The sequence below is a fragment of the Pan troglodytes genome, chromosome 7, assembly GCF_028858775.2.
Source record: "Pan troglodytes isolate AG18354 chromosome 7, NHGRI_mPanTro3-v2.0_pri, whole genome shotgun sequence".
Classification (NCBI taxonomy): Eukaryota; Metazoa; Chordata; class Mammalia; order Primates; family Hominidae; genus Pan; species Pan troglodytes.
Window position 1 is genome coordinate 18,698,815 of NC_072405.2, and position 15,559 is coordinate 18,714,373.

A 15,559-nucleotide genomic window follows, 5' to 3' on the forward strand; every position below is an offset into this window, starting at 1 on the left:
TAGTGTAAGTTCACTGTATTAACCCATTTTCACATTGCTATAAATAAATATCCGAGATGGGGTAATTTATGAAGAAAAAGAGGTTTAATGGACTTACAGTTCCACACAGTTGGGGAGGTCTCACGATCATGACTCAAGGCAAAGGAGGAGCAAGATATGTCTTACATGGTGACAGGAAAGACAGCGTGTGCAGGGGAACTGACCTTTATAAAACCATCAGATCTTGTGAGACTTACTCATTTTCATGAGAAAAGCACAGAAAAAAAAACCCCGCATGATTCATTTATTTCTCACCATGTCCCTCCCATGACTCATGGGGATTATGGGAGCAAGAACCCAAGATGAGATTTAGATGGGGACAGAAACCCTATCATCCACCAACCTTGTTCTTTCCAGTATTGTATTGATGATTCTAGGTCTTTTGAATCAGTTTGGAAATGTCAACAGCATATCTTGCTAAAAGTTTGACTGGGATTATATTTAATCTATAGATCAAGTTGTAAATATTGACATCTTAACGTTAAATTCTCTATTATACGAACACAGAATATTTCTCTTGTTAAAATAATTAAATGAGAGGCGATTAGACTGCGGGAGCTTCAGTGCACTCGGTTTCTACATAAGCAAACTAAAACCCAACTCGGTTTGAATGGTAAAAGAAAACTTTAACCAATCAGAAACCACCAACTAACCTCTAACAAGGGAATGGAATGATTCGAATAAGGCTTATACTCCATCTTAACCAATTAGATGTTTAATTTGCCTTTCTTCCATTTTCACCCTATAAAAGCCTTTTCCTCGTGCCTCTTTGCGTGAGCCCCAAAAGACTTGTGATTTGGAGCCTGCCCGATTCTTAAATTGATATCTGCTCAAAAGAAAACTCTAAGATTTTTATGTGCCTAAGTTTATTTTTTAATACTTCTGTTGTCAGAAGAGGGACCCAAAGAAGCCCTGATAATGGTTCCTGGGACAATGAGTAGCCAGATGTAGTTACCAGCTGAGCCGGTTTTTCTCACCGCTTTCTCTCTGTGTCTGGATCCAGCAGAAACTGGACTGGGTGCAACAGAAGGACTTAAGAAGGTAGGGTTTAGGGAAGACAAAGAATCATGAGTTCATCTGTATCCAGGTAGTCTGGAACCTCTCCATCTGGGACTCTAGCTACGTTCATGTATAAAAATTATGGACCCAGAACCTGTGTTTTTCTAAATAAATGTGTAAACTTTACTAAAGACAACTTAGAATTACACTGGTCACAGTGAAGAAATTTTAACCTAAACAGTTATTCATCTATAAGCTACATTGAAAGAGAAGTGATCTTAAATGCCTCAAAAAAAATGAGATATGTTTTTAATTGGCATGCAGAAGCTTCTAAAAGACTAAGCAAATCAAAACTTGCCTTTCTTAAAGACTCTTTACAAAAGGCAAATTAAAACCTTAAGCACTTAATCAGTGATGATAAAAAATTGTACATTGACTCACTCAACTCTCAATGCTCCTTCTTTTCCTCCTGTCTCTCTTCTTCCTCTGCCTAATTACTCTGATTCCACTACCCTCTTCACTCAGCTGCCTTTCTACTCTGAAGATGAGAAGCAAGTTAGGAAAATTCCTTCTAAAGTTAGTTCCTCAGATCAACTGTGTCTGCCTTCTTTAATTACCTTTATGTCTTGGTCAAAATCCGAACTGACAGAAATAGTGAAAGACTTCCCTAACCCAAAGGAAAACCCCCAGGAATTTGCTGAGGAATTTAGAATCCTCATTTAAACATACAATCTATGACTTCCTGATCTTTGTCAATTTATCCACATGATACTGGGACCTGGTCAAGCCTGCAAATAGAGGCGATGGTTGAATGGGACTAACCTGAGGATGATATTAAGGATCTTATGTCTCAGACAGCTGCAAGGGATGAACAAAAAAGAGGCAGGGGAAAAGGAAGCATTCTATAATCTTATAAGTAAATCTCATCTTTACCTGAGCCTGTGTGTCCCTGCACTGTGACTGTCACAAGAAATTTTTTTTTTTAAATCTCTGTCACCAGGCTGGAGTACAGTGGCATGGTCTTGGCTCACTTCAACCTCCTCCTCCCAGGTTCAGTGACTCTTCTGCCTCAGCCTCCCAAGTAGCTGGGACTACAGGTGTGTACCACCACACCTGGCTAATTTTTGTACTTTTTAAGTAGAGATGGGGTTTCACCATATTGGGCAGGCTGGTCTTGAACTTCTGACCTTGTGATCTGCCCACCTTGGCCTCCCAGAGTGCTGGGGTTACAAGCATGAGCCACCGTGCCCGGCTCTCAAGAAATTCTTAGCTACCCCCATCCCTCAAGTGAGACAGGAAGGTCAGATGGGGCTGGAATAGGGAAACATCTTCCCTTCCAGGTGGGATATGGCTCGAGTAAAATCGTTTTTCCTGCAGAGGAGGAGGCTTTGGTTATGGGGAATCCTCTGGACATGTTTCACAATATCACTCTTCCCTTCTCCTTTCAGGGCAATGAGGGCTTCCATTCTGGCTCTTCACCATGATAACCTTGGGGGCTCCCTGGATTTAAAACCCAGGAAAGCAGGGGTTGAGAAGGGAGAGCCTTTGACCATGGTCTCTAGCAGTTTTTCACTCTCCTAAATGTCCACGTTTGGCCTCCAGCAAGTTGTCGAAGTCACCGTAAGTGTTCCTGCTAGTTTATGGTTACAGAGCTTCCATTCCAGGTTAGCTCATCTCAGCTGTGACTCCAGATTTCCACGCAATGGGTTTGCCTGGAGCCCTCAGTTCCCTAATGGGTCCAAGAAAAGTCATTGATTTTTCCATTTATTTGCCTTTTTTTTTCTTTTTTTAAGGAGTAAAGTAGTTACTTTCAGTCTTTTTACTTGTAGCGACCTAAACCAGAACTCTGAAATACTTTATAAGGACTCAGCAAATAAAGCTTTTATTATTTTTTTCTCCTAAGAAGATATAGGATTTCTTTTGAAGTTTGGTTATTCAGTCCCTGTATATGAATTACTTTTTTTTTCTTTTTTGAAGAATTGCTGAATATTTATTATCATCAGAATTTTTCAGTTTTCTTCAGAATCCTGGTCACATAGATGACCTTGAATATTGGCTGATGTTTTTCCCTTGAAGCTCATCATCAAAAATTACTAAAGCCTGACATGTGGCAGGCTAGGAGGGTCCCATGGATCCTGCACATTTGTGCTTGCTGTGTGTCTGCTGTGAGGAGAGTATCCGACGGCCTCTACGTGGTGCACGTTTGTAACCTGCGGCAGGATTCCCATGGCTACCACTCTTGCCCTGGCTGCTTCCAGGCAGTGAATGAGCACAATGTGGACTAGAGCTGGGCCATGTCTGCTGGTGTAGGACAGTCTTTGCCCTGGGGTTCCCCACTGGCAATGCTGAAATTTTCTGCACTGTAGTCTGAGGCTCCCCCGACTCCAAACCTTTTCACAGGTGTTAATTGACATCATGTTCTGAAGACTTTCCCTACTCAATCTTGCTCCCTCTCCCCTTCATCTTTTTATTTTGAATTTTTATTTTATTTTATTTTTTTCAGAGACAAGGTTTTGCTGTATTGCCTACTACACTGGAGTGCAGTAGTGCCATCATAGCTTACTGCAACCTCGAGCTTCTGGGCTCAAGAGACCCCCCTGCCTCAGCCTCCCAAGTAGCTGGGACTACAGGGACACACCACCATCCCTGGCTAATTTTCTTTTTGTGTAGAGACGGGGTCTCTCTATGCCGTCCATGATGGACTCAAACCCCTGAGCTCACATGATCCTCCTCCCTCGCTCAGCCTCCCCAAGTGCTGAGATTTACAGGTGTGAGCCACTGCGCCTGGCCCCCCTTTATCTTTCACAGGCATTTCCCAATAAATTTATTTCCTTTCTAATTCCTGTTGATAAATGCTTCATGGAGCACCCAAACTGGCATAGTTTATGATTTCTGATGTTCTATTCTATTCCGTTACTGTGAAAGGAGACCTGGTTTTCCATCACATTCTCCCCTAAGTGAGAACTCTGGGGAAGACACACTGACTGCTAGATTTTGCTTAGGATGTGCAAGCAACGTATGTCTGTCAGGCTTTGTCTAATCTGTGTTCTAGAATAAGGGGAGCTTATTCGAGAATGTCAACTTCCAAGATTGGACGTTTTTACTTTCTCTAAAATACTTCATTTTAGAGAAATGAAGTATTTTTTTTTCTTAAAATAAAATTATCTGGTGTTTTCCCTAAGGGCAAATGCCAGGAGCATATGCTCTATATGTTTTGCCTCGGGTGGGGTTGGGGTTAAATCCAGGGAGCATATACCCCGGGTTGAGGGCCAGGGGTATGCTCTCTGGAAGGTTATGTTTTATTTGAAGCCATTGTTAGAAATACAGCTTTCTCATGAATTGTCTCCTTTTAACCTCTCTTCTCATTCTTGTCCTCCTTTTCACCTAAGCCCTAAGTGAGCCTGATGCTCTGTGGTTACAATCCCACCCTTGGACAATGCCTGCCATCAAGTATTCCCTGTTGTCACTTGTCATCCTCATCCTACACTCTTTCTATCACAGAAGTGTGCTGGGACCTTTCATGCATTTATGACCTCCCCACGCTCCATGCCATTCTTCTCTTTGACATTGTATGTTTGTTTCAATGTTTACTTCAGAGAGGTATTGGGGGCTATGGACTTCAATTCCATTAGCCACATCACAATTTTCAACAAGAATCTCCTGACTGAAATGTACTGAAATGGAAGAGAAAGTCCTCTCACCAGAATTGAGGAATGTCAAGGCTGGAAGGTATCTTAGAGATCATCTAATCCAGTTCTTGCTTCAGAAACGATTCAGGGAAGCAAGTGAAGTGACTTGGACTTTACCTATGGTAATACTGTCTCCCCACCCTCAACACTGCCCAGCTGGCATTTCTGTAGCCCCAACACCTCCCCCACACTGTGCCTTGGTGAGTGTTCACCAAGGAACGCTGCATTTTGATAAGCCTCAGTAATCAAGAGCAGCCTCTGCCCATAAATACACCTGCCCTGCTCCTGCCTGGGGTGATTCCCTCCGACTTGCGTCTGCTTCTCGCCAGCAGCCCCAGCATTATGCAGAGACTTGTGCTGCTATTAGCCATTTCTCTTCTACTCTATCAAGATCTTCCAGGTAAAAAGGGACTCTCAGCTGGAAATATACACAGTTGCTGGGGATGACAGGGGGAGAAGAAAAACATTTGATTTAGAAAATAAATCCTGAAGGATGGAGTAACCTTCTTCAATCTCAGCCTTTTTTCTCTTTGCTTTCATTGGGTCCATTAGTAAAATGCAGTATGTGGCAGTCCTTGTATGCACCTTATAGCCACGAGGCTTACTAGCTCAAGGAGGAAAAAAGAAATGTAGGTATCAGGAGTCCTAGATGTCCTTGGCGCCCTGGCCACACACGGTAACAATTCCTCATGGAATCCTCAGCGATGAGGACTCACTAGCCATGCTTGTTCCATTGCAGGGCAGCAGCAATTATTCATTGTTGATTTTGTAGAATAAGATGCCTTCCCCCATCCTCCTCCTTCTGAACAACTTTACTCTGCACAGAAAGGGCGCCTACTCATCCTCCTAAATTTTGCAACTTTTCATATCAAGTCAGATGATTAGGATTAAAGGGGATGCAGTGATTTCAGTAGGCAAGAACGTAATTTACTGACAACACAAATAGCAGGTGCCTTTGAACTCTGCTCAGGAAATTTTAGACTGAGATGTCAGCAATCTTCTGACTCCTACGTTAATCTATGTCCCCAGAAGCATGTATTTCTTAATATATTTGCAATGGATGTGAGAGAGCACCTAATCTAATTCCCTTCTTTTACAAGCTGAGCAGCATTCTCTATAGTACAGTGAGAGAAAATAAGATTTTTAGAGTTGCTTAACAAGTCTAGCAGTGCTGGGACGAAACCAATTGTTTTGACTCGTAGAAGCCATCAGATCTTCTCTTCCAAGCTGCTCAGTCAATTTTATGGGGCTTTGACAGACACCCAGCACCCATCTTTTTACCCTTCCAGGCTGTGCCTCCACTGTGATTCAGATGGGTTAATGATTTTTTTTTCAGAGGGTACCTGTTTAGGTTAACTCTTCCTTTTTCTTTCTTCCCGTGTCATTTCCCAAAGACACTTCTGTGAAATTCTGCTATGAGCATGTTCCAGGTCTGTTAAAATATGTTAGCAATTTATCAAAGAACAGGTTTTCTTCAACCTTTGATCCCAAGACAAAGAACTTGGGATGGAAAGCCTGGGTCAGGGATCCCTCCAGATCCCGAAGAATGCACCGCAGAGCTGGCTGCCATTATCCACACTTGGCTGCTGAGGGCTGGGTCAGACTGTCCTCTGCAGTTGAATTCTGAGAAAGACCATTAGCAGGAAGAGGATTAGGGAGGGAAGTGGCAGAAGTGGGTGAGGGTGAATGACATGCGCTGCCTGCCTCTTCTCCTGCCACCCCTGCTTTGGGTAAGTTTGGCTGTCACACACTGTCAGCCCCTCAGATACCCACAGGGACTGGGGATGGGTGCTGTCAACCAAAAATAAAATTCTAAGACCCCTCCCCAACCATCCAAATGGACTCCCTCCTCAGCCAGGGCTCTTAAAATTTAATCTGAAAGTCTGCTTCAGGCCATGAAAGGAAGTGGGGGTTGGACATGCCTCATTACACTTTCCATCATGAACATCAACACAGACTTTAAGTGTGATAAGAAACATTTTACAGCCTGTTCTCTCTGAAGCCTGCTATCTAAAAGCATCAACTGCATGATACAACTTTGGCCTCCACAATACAACCTCTTGTCGCAACCCAAACATTCCTGTCTATTGATCCCAGGTCTTTAGACAAACTCAATCAATTGTCAACCAGAAAATGTTTAAATTTACCTATAGCCTGGAAGACCACCTGCCACACACTCCCACTGCACCCCCACAGACCCCCGCCACCCCCACTTTGAATTGTCCCACCTTTCTGTACCAAACCAATGTAAATCAGCCAGGTGTAGTGGCTCACACCTGTAATCTCAGCATTTTGGGAGGCTGAGGTCTGCAGATCACTTGAGGTCAGGAGTTCGAGACTGGCCTGGCCAACATGGTGAAACCTCATCTCTACTAAAAATACAAAAATTAGCTGGGTGTGGTGGTGCATGTCTGTAATTCCAGCTACTCAGGAGGCGGAGGCAGGAGAATCGCTTGAACCCAAGAGGTGGAGGTTGCAGTGAGCTGAGATCGTGCCATTGCACTCTACCCTGGGCGACAGAGCAAGACTCTGTCTCAAAAAAAAAAAAAAAAAAAGAAAAAAAAAAAAGCAAATCACATGTATTGATTGATGTATTATGTCTCCCCAAAATGTATAAAAGCAAGTAAGCTGTATCACAACCACCTTGGGCTCATGTCCTTAGGACCTCCTGAGGTTGTGTCACAGGTGTGTCCTCAACCTTGACAAAATAAACTTTCTACATTAACTAAGACCTGAGACCTGTCTAAGATTTTCTGGGTCTGTAGAGCAGAGGAGGAAAATTGCTTATGCAAGAAAGAAACTAGTGTAGTGTAGTCTACCCTGGAATGTATTTGTTGCTTAGGATATATTTATTACTCAGCCTTAGTGTATGGACTGTATTCTCCCTTTTGCATTCTGTTTACTCAGACTATAAGACATACCAACTAGGTTTTTGTTCCAGCTTTGACACATAAGTTGCTGTGTGACCTCAGATTAGTCACTTTCCTTCTCTGAGCCTTAATTCCCATCTCTAAATAGATGGCCTGTGAGGGCTTGTTTGAAACTGACAGTCTAACATTTTAAAGGTTGTGTTCTCTTCCTAGTCTATTCTTCTTCTCCCCTAACGCTAAGCTTCGTTTTCCCTGAGCGAGCATGCTGTCCTCTTTTTCCTCCTCTAACTCCAGGTTGTAAAGTGACCTGCCACAGATATGTCAGAAGGCACATATCTGCTACTCAACCTCCACCTACTCCCTCATCATGATACACACTGCAGCCCACCTCACTCCTTTCTTCATTGCCTTGTACTGTGACCACAAGGGCTTGCTTTTGAATGAAGCCTACAGCAAAACAGTCTTTCCTCATCACCCACTGTGGGGCCATTCCAAATATTAACCCCTTCAATATCCTATCAAGCACATGAATTGGTCAAACTGCCTTTTAGTCCTCACCTACATCCTGGACAAAGAACCTTGATACCTAAGCATCAGAAACAGGAGGCTTCTCTTTACCAGAACAAATGAAAGACATAAAACCCTGGTGCAAGGATTAGCAGCCCGTTTCTGCTTTGTAGAAAAGGAACAGATGCAACAGGGGAGAAGGACTTAAGGCTAAGATGAAATTAGGACTCTTGGGCCCCGACTTCTGCAAAGAGGTCCATTTGCAGCCCTGACTCTCCTCTCCCCAGGGTTCCTCTGACACCCTCCCCCAAGCCTGACTCCTGCTGAGTTTGCTAGAGAACCTCTCGCAAAGCTCTCTCCAGCGAGACTCTCTCGGTCCACCTTACACCGTCCTCCCTACCATCAGCCTTGCTTCTGGGTTTTCCTGATATCTCTGTAAGATCCTATCAGTGTGGCATGTGAGATAATGAGTTTTACAAAGCTGCTTTCAGCCTCAGAGAGCGCACCCTGAGACTGAGAAGCTAAATCCATGTCTCCTGAAAACTGCTCTGGGCCAACGGCCGAACAATCAGGATTCTGCTCCTTTCTAGTTTCCTCCGCTCTACTTGCAACCATTCTAGTTTATTCTGGTCTAGTCTATCCAATCATTTACTCACCACGTCCTTACTGAGAACAGGCTACGTTCCTCGTAGCAGTTACACAATGGTAAGCAACATAAACATGGGCCTCATTGTCAGGGAGCTCATAGTTCGAATGAGAATAGCAAATAACAAAATATACATACATATATACATATCTATATCTATATCTATGTTTGTATGTATCTCTCTATATATATGTATATACATATACCTATATAGATACATAGATATATAACTACAACTTGCGATACGTGATATAAAAGAATAACGAATGCATAGGGAGAAAAATACTTTTGGGGCATTTCAATACACGAAGAGGACAGAGAAAGATTTGCCCAATATTGGGAACTTAAGGTTGAGACATAAAAGTTCAAAGAATCCACTTATGGGAAGGAAGAAAAACCTTCCAGGCAGAGGGGACAGTGCACGTGAAGGTACTAGGATAGCAAAGAGTAAGCTCACATGGAACAGAAGGGAAGCCGGCGAGAGTTTCATGGACAGAGTGAGGGCCACATTGGAAAAGCATGAGTCTGAAAAAGTGGCCCAAGATCAGATCACGATTGCTTTGGAGACCCAGTAAGGGGCTTGGAGAGATTTAATAAAGTAAACAATAGAAAACTTGTAGGGATTTTGAAAATAGCTGTGACATGGAATGATGTACATTTTCAAATACAATCCATGCTGGTTGGGAATCAGAAGGTCAAGTCAATCATCTAGGAAAGTGGAGGAGGATGGGGGTCCAGGAAAACCTCTACCACCATGCACTAGCATTCTCTATCCCCCTCCGAAAACACCTTCTGCCAAAGCCTTGCCTTTTGGTGCCAGTAAGGAATTAATGACAGTGCCATATCCCGTTATCTAGTGAGAAGCGAATTTGAATTGGACAGAATATGTGGTTATGGGACTGCCCGTTGCCGGAAGAAATGTCGCAGCCAAGAATACAGAATTGGAAGATGTCCCAACACCTATGCATGCTGTTTGAGAAAATGGGATGAGAGCTTACTGAATCGTACAAAACCCTGAAACGCAGTAGTGCTGGTCCCTAGAGTCGCTGGAAGTAGGACCTCAGTAGCTTTCCTTCCTGCGGCCTAGCAGCAAGGGCATCCCCATTGCAACCACGGGTTCAGTTATCAAAGAAGGTTTGCTGAGCTTCCACTCAATGCAAAGCCAATATAGGAGACTGAAGAAGAATACAGGCTGGAAAGCCGCCTCTGGTTGTGATAATGGAGAATAACAATGGGAGTTAAGCATGAGTTTCAACACTTTATAAGTTGAACAAAAAATATGTCTACCTAATCAGCTATAAACCTAAGAAAAACATCATTTTTATCCTGATAATATCGGTTTTCTTTTCCGATCGAAAGTTTTGCTCAGGAGTTATATATATCGTGTGTTAATTAAAATGTAAAGTAAATCAATGTTAAGTGTGCCTTGTTTAGAATACACTATATTTCAAAACATAGACCTCTGAGGAGAAAAACAAAAGAGGTGATGTGTGATGACAAGCTTGGGAACCCATTGGAGCTTAAGGGGTTGATCAAGTGGGCGTCTGTGGAGGGTCCCATCCAGCAGAGGGCAGCAGAGAGCAGCCCTGCGCTGAGCTGTGGATTCTTGATCCTGAAAACCTGTAAAGAAAGGTGAGTGATGAAACATTTGACCTGCCTGCCTTTCCTGTCCAAACCAAATTTTAAGGTAGTCAAAAGCTTCTCTCTTCGAAAGCAGTCCAGCTAATAAATGAGGAGTGTCGCCATTTTGCAAACACATAGGGAAACAGGGATCTAGCCAAGGAATGTCAACAGCGATTCAAATAAGCCAGAAAGACAACCTGCTACCCTGTGCTTCCTAATAGAAGGACATAATGCCACGTACGAGCTTCTAGTCATGGTAAGCAGCATCATGCTCACCTTGTCAGGGTGGAAACTGAGGCTGGATTGTGCCCTTTCTACCAAAACAGTGTAATGGCCCTTCGCGTAGGCATCGCCCAGCCTCAATATGTGGTTAGTCTTGTTTCATCCCTTGATAACTCTCTCCTAGATTATCTCAAATAAAAATAAATTATTTCAAAGGTGCCCATTTGAAAATACTCTAGAAGGTGTAACTCAGGGGGAAAGAACTCGTTTTGTAAAATAGAACCCCAATACTATTATCACCCCTGGAAAAAATCAGCATTCATTCCTAAATACAATTTAACAGCCAATCTGTATTCAAATGACCCTGAGCATTTCATAAATGCCTTTTTAAGAGTTGATTTATTAGAATCTGGATCCTGGAAGGTCCACTTACTGCCTCAGGTTGTTTACCTCCAAGGCCTCTTGCACAGATGGTGATGTGTACTTCTATTCCATCTATAAAATATTGTGCTGAAAATTGAGTGCCTATCTGGGCAAGCCCCTAGGTCTCAACACTGCAATTACAGGAAAAGAAGAAACTACTGAACCACGCCCAAGGATGCCACACTCCAAATGCAACATACAGAACACGCTATAAGACAATGTGACATTTATTTTAGTCTTATATTTTTTTAGACTCTTTTCATTATTCTCATATTTTGTATTTTATAAAATACTTTTAATACATAATCTCCTTTGATCCTCACCATAAACTCTTGAATTAGGCATGGTAAGTGTCAACATCCTCACCTTTTAGGCACTGTTACTAAGGTTCAGACGGATTAGTGGTTTTCCTAACACTGGCCACGATATTAGGCAAGACCAGGCCTAGACCCCACATCTCAAGTGCAATTCAGAGGCAGCACAGCATGGCATGTACAAATACACAAAGCCTGGAATCCCAGCTCTACTGCTTAGCAGGTGACCTTGGGAAGGTGACTTATTTGACTTGTACCTTGATTTCCCTTCCTGCCATATGGCCATTCTGCCCAACAACACTTACAAACAGAGATCCAACTGCTGACCCTGTGCTACAATTATTTTTTGTCTCCTTTTAAAATGTAATTTGATGCCTTGCCAAGAGAAGCCATCTTGTACTTCCCAATGTAAATATAGAGCAAAGCAAGGGACTTCTACAGACTTTAATCAAGGCCACCCGCCGTAGTGGCCAGAGAGACAATAACAAGCAGAAAGCAAAGCTATCTCATTGTCAGATAACGTAGAAAGCCTTGTATCGTGGTCTTCACTGAAGAGCCCTGGGTTTGGCTTGCCGTCCTGGTGTCCTATTGTTTTGCTCTCTAAAGAGGCTGGATTCTGAAACAGCGCCCCCTCCCGCCCTCAGGTGTAATTCACATAGTCATATTAATGAACTGCTATCCTCAGCACTTAACGACATCACAAAGTCACACTACTTTAATTTCAGGGCTTTACAGTAAAAGAACAAAGATAGATTGTTCTATTTTATTGTTTCCAGAATTGGCAGGAAATATTTAATAATTTGTACCTGATGCACTACAAACACAATCAGAAACCCAATAACATTGCTACTTATCTTCTATCTGCAAAGGATGGATACAGATCTGAAGTCTGTAGTTCATAATGAATGATCAGTAACCCTTTGAAATGTGCCTAATGAAAATCAACAGAAGGAAGGATTGTTTGGATATTTTTCACTTTTTAATTTATGCGTTTTTTATTATTTGAAGTTGAGAGAGAGAGACAGAGATTGACAGAGAAAATCTCTGGGTGAGCAAATCACCACCCAGGTCCTTACTTAAATATCCAAAAGAGCAGAACTTGAAATTTTCAACGTGCAGGAGTTAAGGTTTTCCACACTGGCATATTCTCTTTCTTGCCTCCCAAGAGACATCCCATTAAATCCTGGAAAATATGACTGTGTAAAGGGGAAACATATTGCAGCCAAGTCTGTGCTCAGAAGTTGCTATAGAATCAACTTTCTCTTGCATTAACACATGACCCAAAGAAAATTAGCCTGGAAGAGTCTCACAGGTGAGTGAAGCAGAGATTCCTATGTAGATTTTCTTATTCCTGAATTTTAGATTGTGATATGTCCACAAGGACTGCTGGGACCTCACTTTCATAGGCACAGAGGGCCCTGTGGGTAAAAATAGGTGGGGTCCTGAGTCTTCCCAACATGACAAAGTCAAAGACAGACACATGGTGAGTGGTAGAGCTGCCTTTGTGGCTGAATCCGAGAGAAAAAATGATCAACCTCTAAGGACTGGGAAGGGGCTGAAATGCTTTCCAGTTATGAGAAATTACACACAAAATAATAAAAGCATCATGGCACCGTGGAGAAAAGATACTATTCCCGTGAAAAACTACATTTCTTCTTATGTGTGTGACCACCATGAACTCCTGCTCTTCCCCAAACAAATTTGTTGCCTTTCCCTTTAACTTTGAGCACCCCTTTGTTTATTTACATGGACTCCATTCTGTTAATAGTGTCTGCAGTGCATAGCCTCCTCCAGATCTTTAGTCTTTAATTAACACATATAGACACATCGCTTTTTCTCTCATCCTCCATTTCCTCTTCTTAAAATATTGGTTAGGTCTCTAAGACAGTTTTCATTTCCAAAATGTTATGATTGTTTCGTCAGAATTGCCAACCTCGGCCAGGCAGGGTGGCTCACGCCTGTAATCCCAGCACTTTGGGAGGCAGAGGTGGGAGGATCACTTGAGGTCAGGAGTTCAAGACCAGCCTGGCCAACATGGTGAAAACCCGATCTCTACTAAAAATACAAAAATTAGCTGGGCGTGGTGGCAGGCACCTGTAATCCTAGCTACTCAGGAGGCTGAGGCAGGAGAGTCGCTTGAACCGGGGAGGCGGAGGTTGCAGTGAGCTGAGATGGTGCCGCTGCACTCCAGCTTGGGCAACAATGCCAGACTCCGTCTCAAGAAAAAGAATAGGCAATCTCAACAGATTTATTTAAACTTATAACAATACCATGTTTTTATTACCAAAACTAAATTGTGTTTATGCCTTAGCGCTCATGAAAGGATTTCCTGTGTTCTTTTATATGCTGCCTTAAGAGCATTCTTGGGATGGCTGAAATGGCTACAGATCAAATTGACTTCTGAAAACACAATTCATTTTGTGATTCTGTGCATGAAAAAGAAACAAAATACCAAGGAATATTTTTGCACAATTCTCAAAGCTACTTCTTTTACCACAATCCAAAAGCAGTTTTCTCTCCTATCATGTAATTCTTCCTGACTGCTTTTTCCAAAGAAGACTCTAATATTTGTGTCTTTTCCATATATCAGTTATTTTCCCTAGAGGGGAATCTGTGCCTCTGTAAATGGCGTTCTAGTTGGTCTTACAGACTTGTTAGCATGTTACAATCTCAGACTTAAGAATAAGAAAATCTGCATAGGAATCTTTGCTTCGCTCTTCTGTGAGTCTCCTCCAGAGAAACTTTCACTGGGTCATTTAGTAATGCAAAAGAAGAGTCTAAATTTGATTCTGCAGAGAACTTCTGATTCCAAACTGGGCTACAATAGGGTTTTCCTTCTCGCATTCATATTTTCCAGGATTTACCAGGATGCTACTTGGGAAGCAAGAAGGAGGATGTGCCGATGTGGAAAATCTCACTCCCTGCACGTGTGTGCAATTTCCAATAAGATCCTTCAGGAATATGTATTTGCAGAACTTCTTATTTGACAATAAAATCTTGATCATTTTACTTTAGCCCACCTACTTAGTCCAAACGAATCAAGATACCACATACTAAGCAGCTTTAAAAAAAAGAATATGATTTATTGATTGAATGGACCAAAAAAAACTTGAAACAATTATTAGAATATTCTATAATGGGTTCTGCCATCCTCCCCCTCAGGATGGATGTGGCTTTTAGCAAGAGAATTATTCAAAGACTTTTTTAGGACACAGAAATCTGGCAGAAGAGGACAGGAGCTGAGAGCATTGTTGTGTTAGGCCAGATGTAACATTAATTGCCTTTATTACGACTTCACCAGCTTTTGCCTGTCAAAGAGCAGAACTAGGCTTTCCCGGCTGCTCTTTTTTAAGATTGTTCTTTTCAGAAGCATGGAAGAGGGGGCTTACTTTATCTCAAGACGTAGACAAAGGAAGTGAGATCTAACTATTTTTGGCTCAGTTTCTTCATTTAAATTATTTCAAATAATTCTAACGACTTAAAAGAAGATTCCGTTACCTGGGTGGTAATTACTCAAATGCTGTTATATTTTAAGTCATGATTTTGATTAATGATTCATTACTATTAATATCTGAATGGTGGAATAGGCTTGTTTTTGTTTTCTTTCCTTTTATAGAGAAGATAAAAATATATAGAAATAAGTTACCAATATACTCCAAAATTTCCATCGCTGTTATAAAAGATCCACATTCCAAGTTTAAATAATTACAAATACAACTGTAAGAAGTTGCTATTGAACTAGAGTATAAAAAATACCCAAAGTATGTAGATGAGCGAATCAATCTTCATTTAGGGTTGAGGTAGAGCAGCTGTCTACCTCCTTTCTTGACTGTCTATGTTCTTCCAACATCCAATTATCAGAATTTGATGCAGTAAGTGATTAAAGAAACTTATCATGGGCCAGTTGTCACCTAACTCCGCAGTGTTGCCCTGTGCTCTTGGAATTGGAAGACTTCCTAATTCCTTAAAGTGAAAGGATGTGAATGATGCTCCTGCTCTCCCTGACCAGCACCTCATGCTTTGCAGTGGAGAATCTGTCCTGAGACCCAAAAGATAGTGGCCTCCGCATTGTGCTGCCAGGGCAGCTGCTATGTGCACCTGTCCGCAGCTGCAAACCTTCCGCCCTTTGTTGGTGCTTCAGCGGATGCCCAGGTCTCTATTGTCATTGCTGCCTCTTTCTCCATTTGCTTCCAGCTTTCTCCAGGTAGAGAGTAAGTATTTTTATTT

General features: G+C 42.2%; 1 protein-coding gene across 1 annotated transcript; it reads left to right on the top strand.

The window, feature by feature from the left end:
- Nucleotides 1–5,020: 5,020 nt before the first annotated feature.
- Nucleotides 5,021–10,075, top strand: LOC129388391 (beta-defensin 104A). The gene is made up of 2 exons (XM_055078610.2): nucleotides 5,021–5,127; nucleotides 9,608–10,075. The coding sequence occupies exons 1-2, from the start codon at nucleotides 5,070–5,072 to the stop codon at nucleotides 9,766–9,768; spliced, it is 219 nt and encodes a 72-aa protein (XP_054934585.1). The 5' UTR covers nucleotides 5,021–5,069; the 3' UTR covers nucleotides 9,769–10,075.
- The last annotated feature ends 5,484 nt before the right edge of the window (nucleotides 10,076–15,559 follow it).